This window comes from Panulirus ornatus, chromosome 68 (assembly GCF_036320965.1).
Source record: "Panulirus ornatus isolate Po-2019 chromosome 68, ASM3632096v1, whole genome shotgun sequence".
Lineage (NCBI taxonomy): Eukaryota > Metazoa > Arthropoda > Malacostraca > Decapoda > Palinuridae > Panulirus > Panulirus ornatus.
Window position 1 is genome coordinate 20860782 of NC_092291.1, and position 20106 is coordinate 20880887.

Sequence of the window (20106 nt, forward strand, 5' to 3'; positions counted from 1 at the left end):
CCTCACCTGGCCCCCTCTGTTCCTTCTTTTGAAAAAAAAAAAAAAAATTTTTTTTTTTTAAAAAAAACGAGAGGGGAGGATTTCCAGCCCCCCGCTCCCTCCCCTTTTAGTCGCCTTCTACGACACGCAGGGAATACGTGGGAAGTATTCTTAATCCCCTATCCCCAGGGATAATATATATATATATATATATATATATATATATATATATATTTTTGCTTTGTCGCTGTCTCCCGCGTTTGCGAGGTAGCGCAAGGAAACAGATGAAAGAAATGGCCCAACCCCCCCCCCCCATACACATGTATATACATACGTCCACACACGCAAATATACATACCTACACAGCTTTCCATGGTCTACCCCAGACGCTTCACATGCCCTGATTCAATCCACTGACAGCACGTCAACCCCGGTATACCACATCGCTCCAATTCACTCTATTCCTTGCCCTCCTTTCACCCTCCTGCATGTTCAGGCCCCGATCACACAAAATCTTTTTCACTCCATCTTTCCACCTCCAATTTGGTCTCCCTCTTCTCCTCGTTCCCTCCACCTCCGACACATATATCCTCTTGGTCAATCTTTCCTCACTCATTCTCTCCATGTGCCCAAACCATTTCAAAACACCCTCTTCTGCTCTCTCAACCACGGTCTTTTTATTTCCACACATCTCTCTTACCCTTACGTTACTTACTCGATCAAACCACCTCACACCACACATTGTCCTCAAACATCTCATTTCCAGCACATCCATCCTCCTGCGCACAACTCTATCCATAGCCCACGCCTCGCAACCATACAACATTGTTGGAACCACTATTCCTTCAAACATACCCATTTTTGCTTTCCGAGATAATGTTCTCGACTTCCACACATTCTTCAAGGCTCCCAGAATTTTCGCCCCCTCCCCCACCCTATGATCCACTTCCGCTTCCATGGTTCCATCCGCTGCCAGATCCACTCCCAGATATCTAAAACACTTCACTTCCTCCAGTTTTTCTCCATTCAAACTCACCTCCCAATTGACTTGACCCTCAACCCTACTGTACCTAATAACCTTGCTCTTATTCACATTTACTCTTAACTTTCTTCTTCACACACTTTACCAAACTCAGTCACCAGCTTCTGCAGTTTCTCACATGAATCAGCCACCAGCGCTGTATCATCAGCGAACAACAACTGACTCACTTCCCAAGCTCTCTCATCCCCAACAGACTTCATACTTGCCCCTCTTTCCAAAACTCTTGCATATATATATATATATATATATATATATATATATATATATATATATATATATATATATATATATGCATATATATATATATATATATATATATATATATATATATATATCTTTTTTTTTTTTCTTTCAAACTATTCGCCATTTCCCGCATTAGCGAGGTAGCGTTAAGAACAGAGGACTGGGCCTTTGAGGGAATACCCTCACCTGGCCCAATTCTCTGTTCCTTCTTTTGGAAAATTGAAAAAAAAACCGAGAGGGGAGGATTTCCAGCCCCCCGCTCCCTCCCCTTTTAGTCGCCTTCTACGACACGCAGGGAATACGTGGGAAGTATTCTTAATCCCCTATCCCCAGGGATATATGTACATATATACATATGTACATATTCATACTTGCTGCCTTCATCCATTCCCGTCACCACCCCGCCACACATGAAATGGCACCCCCCTCCCCTCATGCGCATACGCACGAGGAAGTGCTAGGAAAAGACAACAATATATATATATATATATATATATATATATATATATATAACTTTCTAAAAGGGGAAACAGAAGAAGGTGTCATGTGGGGAGTGCTCATCCTCCTCGAAGGCTCAGATTGGGGTGTCTAAATGTGTGTGGATGTAACCAAGATGAGAAAAAAGGAGAGATAGGTAGCATGTTTGAGGAAAGGAACCTGGATGTTTTGGCTCTGAGTGAAACGAAGCTCAAGGGTAAAGGGGAAGAGTGGTTTGGGAATGTCTTGGGAGTAAAGTCAGGGGTTAGTGAGAGGACAAGAGCAAGGGAAGGAGCAGCACTACTCCTGAAACAGGAGTGGTGGGAGTATGTGATAGTGTAAGAAAGTAAACTCTAGATCAATATGGGTAAAACTGAAAGTGGATGGAGAGAGATGGGTGATTATTGGTGCATATGCAACTGGGCATGAGAAGAAAGATCATGAGAGGCAAGTGTTTTGGGAGCAGCTGAGTGAGTGTGCTAGTAGTTTTGATGCACGAGACCGGGTTATAGTGATAGGTGATTTGAATGCAAAGGTGAGTAATGTGGCAGTTGAGGGAATAATTGGTGTGCATGGGGTGTTATGTGTTGTAAATGGAAATGGTGAGGAGCTTGTAGATTTATGTGCTGAAAAAGGACTGGCGATTGAGAATACCTGGTTTAAAAAGAGACATACATAAGTACACGTATGTAAGTATGAGAGATGGCCAGAGAGCGTTATTGGATTACATGTAAATGATAGGCGCGCAAAAGAGAGACTTTTGGATGTTAATGTGCTGAGAGGTGCAACTGGAGGGATGTCTGATCATTATCTTGTGGAGGCAAAAGTGAAGACTTGTAGACGTTTTCAGAAAGAAAAAGAGAGAATGTTGGGGTGAAGAGAGTGGTGACAGTAAGTGAGCTTGGGAAGGAGACTTGTGTGAGGAAGTACCATGAGAGAATGAGTACAGAATGGAAAAAGGTGAGAACAAAGGAGGTAAGGGGAGTGGGGGAGGAATGGGGTGTATTTAGGGAAGCAGTGATGGCTTGCGCAAAAGATGCTTGTGGCATGAGAAGAATGGGAGGTGGGCAGATTAGTAAGGGTAGTGAGTGGTGGGATGAAGTAAGATTGTTAGTGAAAGAGAAGAAAGAGGCATTTGGACGATTTTTGCTGGGAAATAATGCAAATGAATGGGAGATGTATAAAGGAAAGAGGCAGGAGGTCAAGAGAAAGGTACAAGAGGTTAAAAAGAGGGCAAATGAGAGTTGGGGTGAGAGAGTATCATTAAATTTTAGGGAGAATAAAAAGAATAAAAAAAAAGGGGGTGACTGTATTGTTGACTGGTTGGTAAGGTTATTTAATGTGTGTATGATTCATGGTGAGGTGCCTGAGGATTGGCGGAATGCTTGCATAGTGCCATTGTACAAAGGCAAAGGGGATAAAGGTGAGTGCTCAAATTACAGAGGAATAAGTTTGTTGAGTATTCCTGGGAAATCATATGGGAGGGTATTGATTGAGAGGGTGAAGGCATGTACAGAGCATCAGATTGGGGAAGAGCAGTGTGGTTTCAGAAGTGGTAGAGGATGTGTGGATCAGGTGTTTGCTTTGAAGAATGTATGTGAGAAATACTTAGAAAAGCAAATGGATTTGTATGTACCATTTATGGATCTAGAGAAGGCATATGATAGCGTTGATAGAGATGCTCTGTGGAAGGTATTAAGAACATATGGTGTGGGAGGCAAGTTGTTAGAAGCAGTGAAAAGTTTTTATCGAGGATGTAAGGCATGTGTATGAGTAGGAAGAGAGGAAAGTGATTAACTAGTTCTCAGTGAATGTAGGTTTGCGGCAGGGGTGTGTGATGTCTCCATGGTTGTTTAATTTGTTTATGGATGGGGTTGTTAGGGAGGTAAATGCAAGAGTTTTGGAAAGAGGGGCAAGTATGCAGTCTGTTGTGGATGAGAGAGCTTGGGAAGTGAGTCAGTTGTTGTTCGCTGATGATACAGCGCTTGTGGCTGATTCATGTGAGAAACTGCAGAAGCTGGTGACTGAGTTTGGTAAAGTGTGTGAAAGAAGAAAGTTAAGAGTAAATGTGAATAAGAGCAAGGTTATTAGAAACAGTAGGGTTGAGGGTCAAGTCAATTGGGAGGTAAGTTTGAATGGAGAAAAACTGGAGGAAGTGAAGTGTTTTAGATATCTGGGAGTGAATCTGGCAGCAGATGGAACCATGGAAGTGGAAGTGAATCATAGGGTGGAGGAGGGAGTGAAAATTCTGGGAGCTTTGAAGAATGTGTGGAAGTTGAGATCATTATCTCGGAAAGCAAAAATGGGTATGTTTGAAGGAATAGTGGTTCCAACATTGCTGTATTTTTGCGAGGTGTGGGCTATGGATGGTGTTGTGCGCAGGAGGGTGGATGTGCTGAAAATGAGATGTTTGAGGACAATATGTGGTGTGAGGTGGTTTGATCGAGTAAGTAATGATAGGGTAAGAGAGATGTGTGGTAATAAAAAGAGTGTGGTTAAGAGAGCAGAAGAGGGTGTTTTGAAGTGGTTTGGTCACATGGAGAGAAAGAGTGAGGAAAGATTGACCAAGAGGATATATGTGTCAGAGGTGGAGGGAACGAGGAGAAGAGGGAGACCAAATTGGAGGTGGAAAGATGGAGTGAAAAAGATTTTGTGTGATCGGGGCCTGAACATGCAGGAGGGTGAAAGGAGGGCAAGGAATAGAGTGAATTGGAGCGATGTGGTATACCGGGGTTGACGTGCTGTCAGTGGATTGAATCAAGGCATGTGAAGCGTCTGGGGTAAACCATGGAAAGCTGTGTAGGTATGTATATTTGCGTGTGTGGACGTATGTATATACATGTGTATGGGGGGGGTTGGGCCATTTCTTTCGTCTGTTTCCTTGCGCTACCTCGCAAACGCGGGAGACAGCGACAAAGTATAATAAAAATAAAAATAATATATATATATATCTGACACTGGTTTTACCTTAAAACCAAATCAACCATACCCTCTATTAATTCATATTATTGTTGGATGAGATTCATATCATTTTCATACAACATTACATTAATAATTCCTTTAACACTCACTCATAAACTCCTGAACTCTGTTATTCTGTGGTTCTGCATCTGCAATGGATTTCCGCAAACGATTAAGGTCATCCTTCAGTTTGGCATTCTCCATCTCCAATTCCTGAAGCTGAGAAGAAATAAGCCAGACATATTATAAGTACACAAGAGAATGAGTGCAAAACTACTGTAGATGCAGGTAAGATTAATCAAATGCTCAGATATTACGAGGATGTAGTTGTATATCTATACAAATGCCTGAGGAAGGTAAGCAGGAAAATCAATGCTAGAACATTTTTGTAGCAGCAGTTTATCAAAGCTTACAGCAAAGAGTGTCATCACAAACATATATACATCATTACAAAGTGAAAGATAAGCATACATAATCAAACATATTCATTAACAGGGAAAATCTATGCATTATTATTATTTTCTATTTTAAGTTGGAGGCTCCAGTCGAAGACAAAAGTCCACATCAAGGCTGGGACTTAATTGAAATATAGAGAGGATTAAGAATGGGAAAAAACACAAAGGGAAAGTCTTTATGAATCTTGGAGGAAGTGAAAAACTTGTACTAAACAAGGAGAATCATTTTACTGTTTAGGATGAAGTGTCATTTTATTGTTTAGGATGAAGTGACCTATCAAATGAATTAAGCTACCATACTATCATAAGCAAAATGGAAATACAGAAAGCAATTAAGCCAGTTCAATTTGTTGTTCTGGTAGGTGGTAACAGTAGAGGTAACCAAGGACTAGACGCTGATGATGATGATAATCAAAACACGAACATCTGATACAGCAAATGCATGAAGAAATAAACTTAAACCAAGTAAAAGAATGTATGAAATTCAAAATGCTTGAAGGAAATAAGTAGAGAGGCATCAGAGAGAGGGAGACCATAATTCACAATAACAACAAATACTCAAGAGAGAAGGATGAAAAAGGATCAGTTAGGAAGGATGTGAACAGGGACTAAACATGAGGAGAGCAGATGGGAAATATGTAAAAGACAAAGAAGAAATGGCGTGAGAATTCTATAGGAATGCTGAATGAGTTAGATGATAGGGTAGTGGATGTGGTGTATCTGAGATGAGGTGGCATGCATCATGAGATAGTCATGAAGAATGGTATAAAGGGAAGGAGGTAGTGAAAGTCTTGCAAAAGATGAAGTGCAACAATGCAGCATGAGTAGATGGGATTGCAACCAATTTTGCCATGTCACACAAAAATAAGAGAATTGGTAAGGAGGCAAATGATGTCAGTTAATATGAAAACAGCATTTAAGCATATGGATGAATACACTATTTACAACACATATTAAACCTAAATTAGAGCATGCATCTATATAAAACCTCATCATCCCATTTGAACAAACACTTAGTAAGGTTCTGCAAAAAGAAAACAAAGATGTTGCCTGAACCAAGGAAACTGTGTTACTGAAAGAGAACAGTAGTTATAAATTTGCCCACACTAGAAAATAAGAGAGGAGCAGAAACAAAAGATTAAAAGTCTAATTTTCTGAATCAAAGCAACACTGTCAAGAATAAACATCCATTTAAAATTTGTCAAGAGATATCAAAAAGTGGTCGATGCCAAAGACTAAGTAAGAATTAAAATACAATAGATGTGAAGCACTTCTGTATGAGTAGAGTTGTGGATACGTAGAACAAGGTAACTAACAAAAATGCAAATGTGGACAATATACAGTAATGAAAGGATATGAGATGGGGCCCCATGAGTGTAAAACTCATATCCAATAACTGTGCATGAGCTAATAATACACAGTTAAACAGCTTCTTTAGAAGTATAATTCTGAACACAGGATTCCAGTCTGAGTATGTAAGTGTTCCACAACATTCTGCGACATCTATCATATAGGTAATGGTGGGATACAGAGATGAGGGAACAGATAGAAGATAACAAAATGCTAGAAGATTGAAGTTGTATAATGAAGATATAGATGGTACTGCAGCCAAGCAGGATTTGGAATTCATAAGTGATTAAGAACTGGGCAGAGTAAAATAAAAAAGGAATATGTGAATAAAACAATCTTACACTATTCCACACACATATCAGCAAACTGTCTAATAAAGAACAAAATACAGTTAAGAGTTAGGAGGAAGGAAGCAAAAAACAGAAAAGGAAACCTGAGGACCTAAATGCCAAGTTTTAGAGTGAATCCATAGGGAAAGGCACATCATCATCATAACTAGTTAGATGGGATGTGGTTGAGACTATGATTGGACTGCAACCATCAAAACAGATATAAGCAAGCTATGTAATCCTGAAGATACCTCACCCAGTGTATTCATGGATTAGGCAGAATCACTCAACAACCACTTGAGATGTTTAGAAATTTAACCTACAAGAGATCAGTGACTAAAGAATGAAAAACAGCAAATGTACAGCTTGTCTTTACAAGATGCAACAGGGGAAAACATGCTAAATTACAGGTATCACTAAAATTCATGGTCTGGAGAATACTGCTGAGGATAATCAATGATTACTTGGAAAGGAAAAAATTGCTGTCATGCAGCACTGGTTCTAATGGAAGAGGCCTTTCATTATAAATACTGTATTCATATATTCTAAACTTCTAAGAGAAAAAACAAAAAACATGGACTGTGTGTTCTCAAACCATCACCCAGCATTCACCATGAATTTATGAATTAGAGTAACCATACTCACTTTTAAAACCCACAGTGCAGAATTATAATGGAGATAAACTATGAGCTGTTTGATGCCAAAACTGGATTCAACTTCATGAAGATGTTCAGAAAGATAGATATTCACAGCATATTTGTTGTAGATTAAGAGTATGCATAGCCAATTTCAAAACACAGACTGGGAAGGATAGGATTTATTGGGAAGGTAGAATGATATGAAACAAAGACTGAACCGTAAGAGCACTGAAGTCCTTTGAAAGATAAGCAACAATAAAATCTCCCATGATGGAAGAAAGAATAAGGGGGACAACATTTCAAGTGTTTAAATTAATCAAAAAAATGTTGAAAATAAGCAGTTCTTTGAAAAACAGAACATTTCACCTAGAAAACAAAATAACTTTTCAAGAAACAAAAACTTATTTTATATAAACTTCTACTCCATTAGAGCTGTCAAAATGTGGAAGAAGCAATAAATGCAACAATCAGCTATAAGTTGTTTTAAAAACAGCATGACATATAAATTCTGGGGTCCTATGAACACAAACCACCCTGAATTTCTTTTTCACAATTATTCACCCATAATAGAGGAAGCATAAGGAACAGATGACTGAACCTTGAGGGAAAAATCCTCATTTGACAACCTTCTCTGTTCCTTCTTTTGCAAAAGTAAAAACTGGAGGGGAGGATTTCCAGCCCCCATCCCCCTCCCCTTTAAGTTGCCTTTTACAATACACATGTAGAAGGCTACTAAAGGAGAGGGAGTGAGGGGCTGGAAATCCTCCCCTCCTGTTTTAAGTTTTCCAAAAGGGAGAACAGAGAAGGGTGCCACGTGAGGAAATTCCCTCTAAGACTCAGTCCTTTGTTCTTAACATTACCTTGCTAATGCAGGAAATGGCAAATATGTATTAAAAAAAATATATACATATGTACATTAATGAGTGTAAATAACCAAACAAGAACCCCCTAAAACATACAACAAAAACAATGCAGGAAGCGAGAAAAACAAAAAACAAACAAGGAAATCTGTCACTGTCTTGACATGAAAGACAATGCTGGTTGTGCCTACAACCCTAAAATTCCTTAAAGAAACAAAAGACTTACTATTCATGTCTTTTAATAACAAAAAATGAAAATGGATGCTGTTCTGTCATACTGAAGAACAGAAACTAAAGCAGAGATACTGCTGAAAACCTTTCACCACAAGCAAGTGGACTACATTATTACAGGTGAGCGAGAGAAAGACTGAGGAGAAGGGTGGAATGTGAGCTCCCACAATTACTGTGTAAGCAATTTACTGAATAGTCGTTCAGTCCTGTGAACAAGCGTCACCTAATCTTAAGCACATTATTGTGATTGAAGGAGGTTATTCTCATGGATACACCTCTAGTAATATGCAAGTTAAAAGTAAATAAAACCCCTGCAAGCAAGAGATCTTTCAGATGCTCATAGAGTTCTGTCTGTAAATGAGAAAAGCTTGAACTATAGTTGTATCTACAAAGTTCTAGAACAGAGCAGAAAAAAGTGCAATATCCCAAAAAGTAAAATTGGCATTCATCATGGTTCAAGAAATAAGGCAAAGAGGTGGTAATCTCAAAGGCAAAACTTTGGATGTATACAGGCATTCACACCCAGCCTTATTTCTGAAATTAAGTTAAAGACTTCTCATAGTAAATACCATATCTAACTAATTCTGGTAAAAGTACAACTGAATTAAGGAAAGTTAGTGATCAGCAACTAAACTTTTGAATGTATGAATGGATTTACACACAGATACAAGAGGTTTGGAGCCATCTCTGACTATGAGCTGAGGACCAATGAAAAGAGTGGTATCAAAGTATCTATTTAAAACCAGTGAAAAAAAGAGGTTTTTAAAACATCTGATCATGTCCAATATGATTAGGGAAAGCCACATAAATTAATTTCAGGTTGTACACTTTGACAAACAACATTTACTGGACATGAAATTAGACAACAAACCAGGACACTACATATACAACTTCTGGGACTCCCATTATGTCCTAATCTACGGGCAATCGCTATCACACTCAGCATACCCGAATTAGCTCCTGTGCATGCTGTGGGTCATCCACTGGAGATGATGATGACTCCAGGTGATCTATCTGCTTGGCCAGAGTTCGTCGTTCCTTTTCTAACTCACGCACTTTGTTTTGTAGTTGAAGTACTAAGGTGATGTCCTCCACCTATTACCATCCAAGATCATCATGTCACCAGAGAGAAGATTCACCAAGCAGCAAGGAGTAGGGTGAGTTAGGAACACTGTTAGTGAAATTTTGGAAGAGCCAAGAAAAACCATATCCTTATGAGAAGTGCCACAAGAAGCACACCCAGATGCTTATCAATATGGTTCCCAAACTTTTTTGCTACATCTGATATGGGCATATTGGAGTGTTACAAAGTGAATGCACAGATCTTTGGCAACTTTATTTCTACATGATAATATTCAATGTTGTGAAGTACATCACATGAAATACAGAATATAGGGAAACAAGAAATGAAGCTATAATATGATATAGGCTATAATACGGACTTCTGTGGTATAGCAGTTAGCATTCCTGATTGTGACACATTCATGGGAACACAAGGATCAAGCACATAGGTTCAAACCCTGGTTATCCAGTCATCTACAGTCAACCCATCTGTTCATCCACCCTTAGAGGCTGGTTGATGAGTACCAGGCTTAAGCTAGGGTATATATAAATATATATTAAGGAGAGATAGGTAGCACGTTTAAGGAAAGAAACCTGGATGTTCTGGCTCTGAGTGAAACGAAGCTCAAGGGTAAAGTGGAAGAATGAATTGGAAACGTCTTGGGAATAAAGCTGGGTTGGTGAGAGGACAAGAGCTAAGGAAGGAGTAGCACTACACCTGCGGTAGGAGTTGTAGTAGTGCGTGATAGAGTGTAAGAAAGTAAATTCTAGATTGATGTCAGTAAAACTGAAAGTGGATGGTGAGAGATGGGTGATTATTGATGCTGATGCACTTGGTCATGAGAAGAAAAATCATGAGATGCAAGTGTTTTGGGAGCAGCTGAGTGAGTGTGTCAGCAGTTTTGGTGCAGGAGACCGGGTATTAGTGATGGGTGATTTGAATGTGAATGAGTAATGTGACAGTTGAGCGTATAATTGGTGTGCATGGGGTATTCAGTGGTGTGAATGGAAATGGTAAAGAGCTTGTGGATTTGTGCTGAAAAAAGACTGGTGATTGGGAATATCTGGTTTAAAGCGAGAGAGATACACAAGTATACATATGTGAATAGGAGAGATGGTCAAAGGGCATTATTAGATTACACATTAATTGATAGGCATGTAAAATGGGGACTTTTGGATGTAAATATGCTGAGAGGGGCAGCTGGTGGGATGTCTGATCACTATCTTGTGGAGGTAGAGGTGAAGCTCAGTAGTTTTCAAAACAGGAGAGAAAGTTGAGAAGAGAGTGGTGAGAGTAAGCAAGCTTGGAGACTTGTGTGAAGAAATAACAGGAGAGATTGAGGGTAGAATAGCAAAAGGTGAAAGCAAATGAAGTGAGGAAAGTAGGTGAGGAATGGAATGTATTTAGGGAAGCAGTGATGGCATGTGTAACAGTTGAATGTGGTATGAGAAAGGTGGGAGGTGGGCAGATCAGAAAAGGTACCGAGTGGTGGGATGAAGTATTGTTGCTCGTGAAAGAGGAAAGAAAGGAATTTCAACAATACATACAAGGAATGAGTGCAAATGACTGTAAGATGCATAAGAGAAAGTGGCAGGAGGTCAAGAGGAAGGTGCAAGGGTTAAAAAAGAGGGCAAATGAGAGTTGGGGTCAGAGAGTATCATTAAAATTTACAGAGAAAAATTTGGAAGAGGTAAATAATGTGCAAAAGACAAGAGAACAAAAGGGAGCTTTAGTGAAGGAAGCAAGGAGGTAAGTGATAAAAGGTAGTGATGGAGTGCAGATATGAAGTGAGTATTTTGAAGGATTGTTTAATGTGTTTGATGACAAGAGTGGCAGATGTAGGGTGTTTTGGTCAGGGTAGTGTGTGAAGTGTGTCAAGGAGGGTGGTTTGGTGAAGAAAGAAGAGGTAGTGAAAGCCTTGCAGAACAATCCAGGAAAACGGCAGGAATGGATGGTACTGCAGTTGAATATATTAAGAAAGGGTGTGTTGTTGATTGGTTGGTAAGGAAATTCAATGCATGCATAGTGCAACTATACAAAGGCAAGGGATAATGAGTGAGGAAAGATTGACGAAGTATATATGTGTCAGAGGTGGAGGGAAGAAGGAGAAGTGGTAGACCAAATTGGATGAGGAAGGATGGAGTGAAAAAGATTTTGAGTGATCGGGGCCAGAACATAAAGGAGGGTGAAAGGTGTATAAGGAATAGAGTGAATTGGAACAATGTGATATACCGGGGCAGATGTGCTGTCAATGGACTGAACCAGGGCTTGTGAAGCATCTGGAGTAAACCATGGAAAGGTCTGTGGGGCCTAAATGTGGATAGGGAGCTGTGGTTTTGGTGCATTACACATGACAGCTAGACACTGAGTGTAAACAAATGTGGCCATTTTTGTCTTTTCCTGGTGCTACCTTGCTGGGTGTGTGTGTGTGTGTGTGTGTGTGTGTGTGCTATTTTCTGTGCGGTGGGGTAGTGACAGGAATGGATGAAGGCAAGCAAGTATGAATATGTACATGTGTATATATGTGTATGTATATGCATATGTATGGGCATTTCTGTATATGTATGTTATTTCATGTGTGGCAACTGGAGGGATGTCTGATCATTATCTTGATGAAGCGAAGGTGAAGATTTGTAGAGGTTTTCAAAAAAGAAGAGAGAATGTTGGGGTGAAGAGAGTAAGTGAGCTTGGGAAGGAGACTTGTGTGAGGAAGTACCAGGAGAGACTGAGTACAGAATGGAAAAAGGTGAGAACAAAGGATGTGAGGGGAGTAGGGGAGGAATGGGATGTTTTTATGGAAGCAGTGATGGCTTGCACAAAAGATGCTTGTGGCATGAGAAGCATGGGAGGTTGGCAGATTAGAAAGGGTAGTGAGTGGTGGGATGAAGAAGTAAGATTATTAGTGAAAGAGAAGAGGTATTTGGACGATTTTTCAAGGGAAATAATGCAAATGACTGGGAGATGTATAAAAGAAAGAGGCAGGAGGTCAAGAGAAAGGTGCAAGAGGTGAAAAAGAGGGCAAATGAGAGTTCGGGTGAGAGAATATCATTAATTTTAGGGAGAATAAAAAGATGTTATGAAAGGAGGTAAATAAAGTGCATAAGACAAAGGAACAAATGGGAACTTCATTGAAGGGGGGCTAATGGGGAGGTGATAACAAGTAGTGGTGATGTGAAGGAGATGGAGTGAGCATTTTGAAGGTTTGTTGAATGTGTTTGATGATACTAGAGTGGCAGATATAGGGTGTTTTAGTCGAGGTGGTGTGCAAAGTGAAAGGGTTAGGGAGAATGATTTGGTAAACAAAGAGGTAGTAAAAGCTTTGCAGAAGATGAAAGCCGGCAAGGCAGCGGGTTTGGATGGCACTGCAGTGGAATTTATTAAAATAGGGGGTGACTGTATTGCTGACTGGTTGGTAAGGTTATGTAATGTATGTATGACTTATGGTGAGGTGCCTGAGGATTGGCAGAATGCTTGCATATTGCCATTGTACAAAGGCAAAGGGGATAAAGGTGAGTGCTCAAATTACAGAGGTATAAGTTTGTTGAGTATTCCTGGGAAATTATATGGGAGGGTATTGATTGAGAGGGCGAAGGCATGGACAGAGCATCAGATTGGGGAAGAGCAGTGTGGTTTCAGAAGTGGTAGAGGATGTGTGGATCAGGTGATTACTTTGAAGAATGTATGTGAGAAATATTTAGAAAAGCAAATAGGATTTGTATGTAGCATTTATGGATCTGGAGAAGGCATATGATAGAGCTGATAGAGATGCTATGTGGAAGGTATTAAGAATATATGTGGGTGGGTTGGGCCATTCTTTCATCTGTTTCCTTGCGCTACCTCGCTAACACAGGAGACAGCGACAAAGCAAAAATAATAATATAAAAATCAGTTCTCATTCCTTAAAGCTGTCTATATGGGCACATTAATGCTGATGTAGAACCTAAATCAACTGATCTACTACTTAAGATGGGAATGTGTGCCAAACTGAGAATGTTTTGTAGGTACAATAAGGGTTATTACACCACAGGTTTAAATGACACAACTTTTCATGGTAATGAAAATATCATCAAAATCTAGCCTTACACCAGTACATTCACTCCATGAGTATACCCATATAATCAATACTTATCTTTAAAACTGTATCTAGATGTACATTCTGTGAAGTTTGCAAACCATTTTCATATATATCTTCATAATGTTTCATGCACAAAAGATTCTATTAAAATTTTCGTGATAAAAGGGTTTGGTATATAAAACCTTAAAAACTAGTTAGAGATGTGATACTTCTTTTGTCTAAGGTCATATTCATGTTGTAACAACTATAATACAGTATTCATCAACAAGAAAGTCAAACCTCCTGTAAAGAAGTCATCATAACTTTTAACAAGAAATCTGAATTCCCATGCGCTTATGAAAGCAAAACATTAAACTTTATACAACCTGGGTGTTAGGGGAAAGAAATGATTAATCATCATCACCTGATTTACTTAACTAGCAGCAGATAAATAAAGCCATTTGTAAAAATACCTATGAAGCCAGGAAGCTATCTTTTAGCTGGGGAAAAATAAGCTAATCTTCACTTCTGAATAGTATGTTACAAACCTGTGTCATATAATCTAATAGTGCATTTAACAATATAACTTTTTTATCATTTATTTTTTATCTATAAAGTCCCAGGACCCCTCCGTAAGAAAGGGTCCTGTTGTTACCTACGACCTCTTTCCAGGAGGATCTGAAGCTCCAAGGCTGTACAACTTCCAGTAGCAGGAAATGATGGACTCTTTTGGAATGAAAAGTGCATCAATAAAACTGCTGGCACTCCCAATTATACAACTTCATCAAAATAGACTTTTTATTCATGATGAAACTGCATGCAAGCAGAGTCCAGTAACAATGACTAAATGCCATAAATATTTCCATCATTAATTATCATAAATAAGTATGTTCAACAGCATCTATGAGGTTATAGAATGCTGAAGCACATGTAAAATTCAATAAAATGGATGGAATGAAATAATTAAAATACTTCTATTGCTATGAATGATGACTGCATAATCATGATTCCCTGAGTGGGGCCTAAACAAAGTGGGCTCTTCAGAGTGGCAAGGAATAGGAACTAGAGTGTGGCACATGTATTTTCAAGACCACATTTGTGAGTATTAGTTTCAAGTCTTGTTTAGCTATAAATGGCTTTTCTCTACTAAAGGCCCTAACACTCAATACACAACTGCAATGGATGAACATGTATTAAATGATATTTACTGCCAAAAGAAAAATTCTCTCTTTCTCATAATATACCTTTCTGCTAACAAGAGACTGATAATGGTACCTTAATTATATGGCAAACTATAGTGAAGTGTTTTAGATATCTGGGAGTGGATCTGTCAGCGGATGGAACCATGGAAGCGGAAGTGGATCATAGGGTGGGGGAGGGGGCGAAAATTTTGGGAGCCTTGAAAAATGTGTGGAAGTCGAGAACATTATCTCGGAAAGCAAAAATGGGTATGTTTGAGGGAATAGTGGTTCCAACAATGTTGTATGGTTGCGAGGCGTGGGCTATGGATAGAGATGTGCGCAGGAGGATGGATGTGCTGGAAATGAGATGTTTGAGGACAATGTGTGGTGTGAGGTGGTTTGATCGAGTAAGTAACGTAAGGGTAAGAGAGATGTGTGGAAATAAAATGAGCGTGGTTGAGAGAGCAGAAGAGGGTGTTTTGAAATGGTTTGGGCACATGGAGAGAATGAGTGAGGAGAGATTGACCAAGAGGATATATGTGTCGGAGGTGGAGGGAACGAGGAGAAGAGGGAGACCAAATTGGAGGTGGAAAGATGGAGTGAAAAAGATTTTGTGTGATCGGGGCCTGAACATGCAGGAGGGTGAAAGGAGGGCAAGAAATAGAGTGAATTGGAGTCATGTGGTATACAGGGGTTGACGTGCTGTCAGTGGATTGAAGCAAGGCATGTGAAGCGTCTGGGGTAAACCATGGAAAGCTGTGTAGGTATGTATATTTGCGTGTGTGGACGTGTGTATGTACATGTGTATGGGGGGGGGGGGTTGGGCCATTTCTTTCGTCTGTTTCCTTGCGCTACCTCGCAAACGCGGGAGACAGCGACAAAGTATATAAAAAAAAAAAAAAAAAAAAAAAAAAAAAAAATAATGAATTAGGTGATGACAATAAAAAAAAGGATCTCACTGTCAGCAGATATTTCCAATTAATGATTCCTTTTTCTTTTCATATCTGACCACCATTTCCTGTGTTAGTGTTAGGATTGGTGCAAAGCATAAATTCACAACATTAAGTCAACTTAGTGATGGTGCCTGTGTGAGGCATACTGCAGGAGAATGTATTTAGAGGACAACAGGTAAATGCACATCACTACCTTTCTACCACCCTTATCTTTCAAGCTTACCATTCAATATGATATTTTGTTTATGTTCTAATACTGCTATGTAATACAATAACTATTGCTAAACATCAGAAAGTCAACTCAGTAAAAGCATGTGTGGGCAGTGTGTGTACTGTACGGTTCTGTAGTTTACTGTATATGGGTAATGATCTTAAGTTTCACTCTATTTCAATATTACTGGTATCTTGTTTTCAACATGAAATACCTTTAAAATAAATAAGAAGTGGGGCAATCTAGCAATCTGAGTGATCGGCAATGTATGGTGAAGTGGTAGGCAGTTCACTTTGTCCATATTTAGCATCTTCCTGCTGCTAAGAGGATGACTAATTACAGCCCAAGCACAGCAAAAGGGTAAAATACTGAGCGTGAATTTGTGAACATAAAAAATCATGGGAGTAGAATAATGACGTAATAGGTTTATCTGAAGACATTACATTTTGTACCTCAAAGAATACTAAAATCAGCTGATGCTGTGTATCGTATGTGTTCCTTGAACAGATATAGTGATCTTTAAAGATCTCTTGGATACTTGAACACTTGCTCATAGTTGTTCTATTCATCTGTATCTCTTTTTGATACTTCTGTGATCTTATCATTTTGTCATCAGTAAAGAACTTAACCATGCTTTCACTTACTTCTCATTGATGTCTGATATAATTATGAGAGAGAGTGAATGGTTACACAACTAATAATGTGGGTGGTGATGGTAGTGGTGAAAGATGCAAAGGTGTTGCTATCAATGGTTATCACTGTACTGTGTAATGAGGCTGCTGTTGTTGGAGGTGGCATTATCACTGACTCTTAGGGTAGTGGTGGTGGCTTTCCCACCATACAGGACAGTGACAGAGGTTATGATCATGAAGAAATGCAGTGAAAATCATGAAAGTGATGATAACTATAACTTAAACTTAACAAAATCCTTAATTATAAAAATATCGGTAATAACAAATATAACTAACCTTCTCAGGTACCTGAATCTTGATCTCAGAACTGTTTGCCTTATTCGAAGGAGAACCCCATTCAATATTTTCTAAATTTCTGCTGGAGTCTGACATTTCACTGGCACGACTTCGCACAGAGCCATAGCCAATATCCTACAGCAAATAAACTTTTTTAGTAAGGATAAAGCTACCACAATCTTATCCTGTCACACCATATTTTTTCTACAACAAATACCAAGTAGCACACACTCATCTTTAAGTTAGATTTGTTCTTTAGCATAAAATCATAAATTCAAGATATATCTGTCTGCTGTAAGTCTTATGATCATATAAAGATAAATTCATCATTACTAGCAAAAAAATCTTAGCAATATTCTATGGCAACTACCAACAAACTTACCATCAAGTTGAAAATTGAGTTAATCTTAACTGAGCAAGCAGGAAGAAAATTTTCTTTAATCTAATAAGAATGTAAAACCTCTCTGACCTCTCATTACAGAGCTTTGCCTTTTTAAAAAATATTCAATAGACTTGAAATTCATCCTAACATGTACAATATGTAATGAATAATTGAAAATTTATGTAAATTTTCATACTTCTATGTACACTGTATATTATATACAAACACAGTGCACAATGTTTGCAAAATATATATGTTAGTATATAAAGCTTGCAGCCACGAACATGCAAATGAAGAGGCTGGAACTAAAGTTGCCTGTATCTCCATGAATCTTAAATAAATCAAGTTCTACAAAAGAAAGGTTCCATAACAGATAAAAGATTTATGGGTAACTATACCAGTAATCATATTCTGGTAAAGCTTCTTCAACTATTTCTCAAGATAAACATCTTACAGATTTGGTACATACAAACAAAGATATTTACTATATTTCTATGATAAAATCTTTAAATGAAGCTGACATGTAAAATATGTAAAACAGAAAGTAGTAGAATTAAGGTGGTGTTCTCTCCTTACACACATAATTAACCAAATTATGTTAATATTGGGGCATGATTGTGGATAGGGGGCTGTGGTTTCAGCGCATTAGACATGACAGTTGGAGAATGGATGTGAGGAAATAAGGCCTTTTCTTTATCTATTGCTGACGATGTCTCACAGGGAATGGCAAACAAATATGAAAAAAAAAGTTACCATAAAGTAAATGATTTATTGAAAGGAAATATATGGGGACTAGTATACAGAAAAATTATTTGAGTAAAGATCCTATGTTTAGACTTCTGAGCCTAGTTCTGCTTCAAAAACACAAAAATATGGATTCCAACTCAAGGGTCTGTTTTCTCTTCTTCATATTGCTTATTTGTGTTTTTGTTGAAATAAAAATAAAGTTTAGAAAAATTATAGACATTTCTCTACAATAAGCAGAACACTGTTACCATCTGAGACAGCTTGGCTGGAGGGAAAATCCAAAAGAGAAAAAAAAAATAGTAATATTATAAGTAGAAAAAAAATAGTATCCAAAAAAATGCAACCACTTCAGCCATCATAAATCATAAGAGACCAGCACAGGCTTGTTCAAACAATTATATAGCAACTTGCTTATGTTTGTGATGTCACAACACAGAGATCTGATAACGGCTAGCGACCATGCAGCCCCGTTCATTCAACAACATCAGAATTAAGAACTAGTATTGAAAAGGAAAGTGAAGAAGGATTGGAAAGTAAAATAGGTGACTGCTCACAGCAGAGATATGGGGTTTCACCCTTCAAAAAATCTATTTCTTAGCCACAGGCAGAGCCCCAGTAGCATCTGGGAGCACACCTAGAGGAAGGAGAAATAACCTAATGAAACACTTGTGGGAAAACTGGAGGAAGAGCCTACCTTTAGTGACAATTTGACAGAGTACACAAAGCTATCAAAAAAAAAAGTACTGTTGAACAAAAGTGTTGTCAAATGCCAAAGACTACCTTTTGCTAACCTCATGCAACAATTGGTTCATTTTGAAAACGAAAGTAAAAGCCAGTATCCTTATATCATGTGCTGTACCAGAGAGCCCTGAATGTGAAAGGATATCAAACTTACTGATTCAACCAGGTATGGACCATGCTGATAAAGGCTGAAAAGAGCCTGGAAGAAAAAACCAGTGATCAAAATAATTTCCTGTTTGACAAAATTCCTTGAAGAGTTTTGACTGGACAAAAAAATGAAGTTCTAAAGTAAAAACAAACAGGAAACAGGTTTATTCTTTAACTTTGGCAAGAAACTTTGGGTATGAATTAATTTCCACCCAAAAAAAGAGGATCTTCAAGCTTTAGTGCACTCTGCTTTTTGATCCCAAGAGTATATGAAAAAGAGTTTTCATAAAAAAGTGAAGTTTGTCTGGAAAGCTAACAAAAATAAAAAATCCAATGCTTTGAACAGTTTCCATGCAGGCTGAGATTAGAAAACTAGTTTTGAAACTACAGGTTTCCTTATTTAAACAGATCAATCTCAGTTACCTACTCCACAAAGAGCGGAAGCTTGGTCACCGCACTTACAGATAAAGAAAATTAATTAAAGAAGGTCCACAAGAAGGCAACAGGGATGGTACTCGAAATACGACTGCCGAGTTGCAAGGAGAGGTTTGACGGAATAATCCTGCCAACAATGGAAGTGAGAAGAATAGGGGTAAAATCTATTATATCTTTCATAATTAATACCATATTGACAATGTTAACAGTGAATACTTCTTTGAAAAATGCAAAGAGAGAGAAATGAGAAGTCACAATAAGAGACTGCACAAGAAATATGTTAAGAACGATGTACAGTACATCTATAGAAACAGAAATGTGGAATATACTTAGTGATGATATGACAAGCGCTAACACCATATGTAAGTTTAAAACACTGTATGATGATTAAGAATGTTTAAGAGATGGTGCCCCATAAGTGTAGAGCTCCCTCTCTATGCTGTGCAAATAGGTAATTACATATCAGCTTCATAAAACATTTTTCCATCATAAAGACTTGCTTTACCACCTAAAACAATACACCCTTGAATTCTGCATGTTGTTTTATCATCCAGTCTACATTTTAGCATCTATGGTGAAGAATCACAGCTTTACAGAGATGTAAGTGAATACAGTATAACCGTTCCCTGAAAGATCCTTCAATCACACTCCTTGATTTT

At 38.4% G+C, this 20106-nt stretch overlaps 1 protein-coding gene across 9 annotated transcripts in view; it reads right to left on the reverse strand.

Moving 5' to 3' along the window:
* Positions 1–20106, reverse strand: part of didum (dilute class unconventional myosin) — a 245874-nt gene that overhangs the window by 77946 nt on the left and 147822 nt on the right. For 7 of the 9 annotated variants that reach the window (XM_071659554.1, XM_071659553.1, XM_071659552.1 and 4 more), the window contains 3 exons: positions 16996–17130; positions 9514–9660; positions 4813–4921 (listed from right to left, as the gene is read on the reverse strand). In XM_071659554.1, the coding sequence (XP_071515655.1) occupies positions 4813–4921; positions 9514–9660; positions 16996–17130 (391 nt within the window). The remainder of the gene's footprint in view (positions 1–4812; positions 4922–9513; positions 9661–16995; positions 17131–20106) is intronic. The other 2 variants (XM_071659556.1, XM_071659555.1) reach the window with 1 other exon arrangement.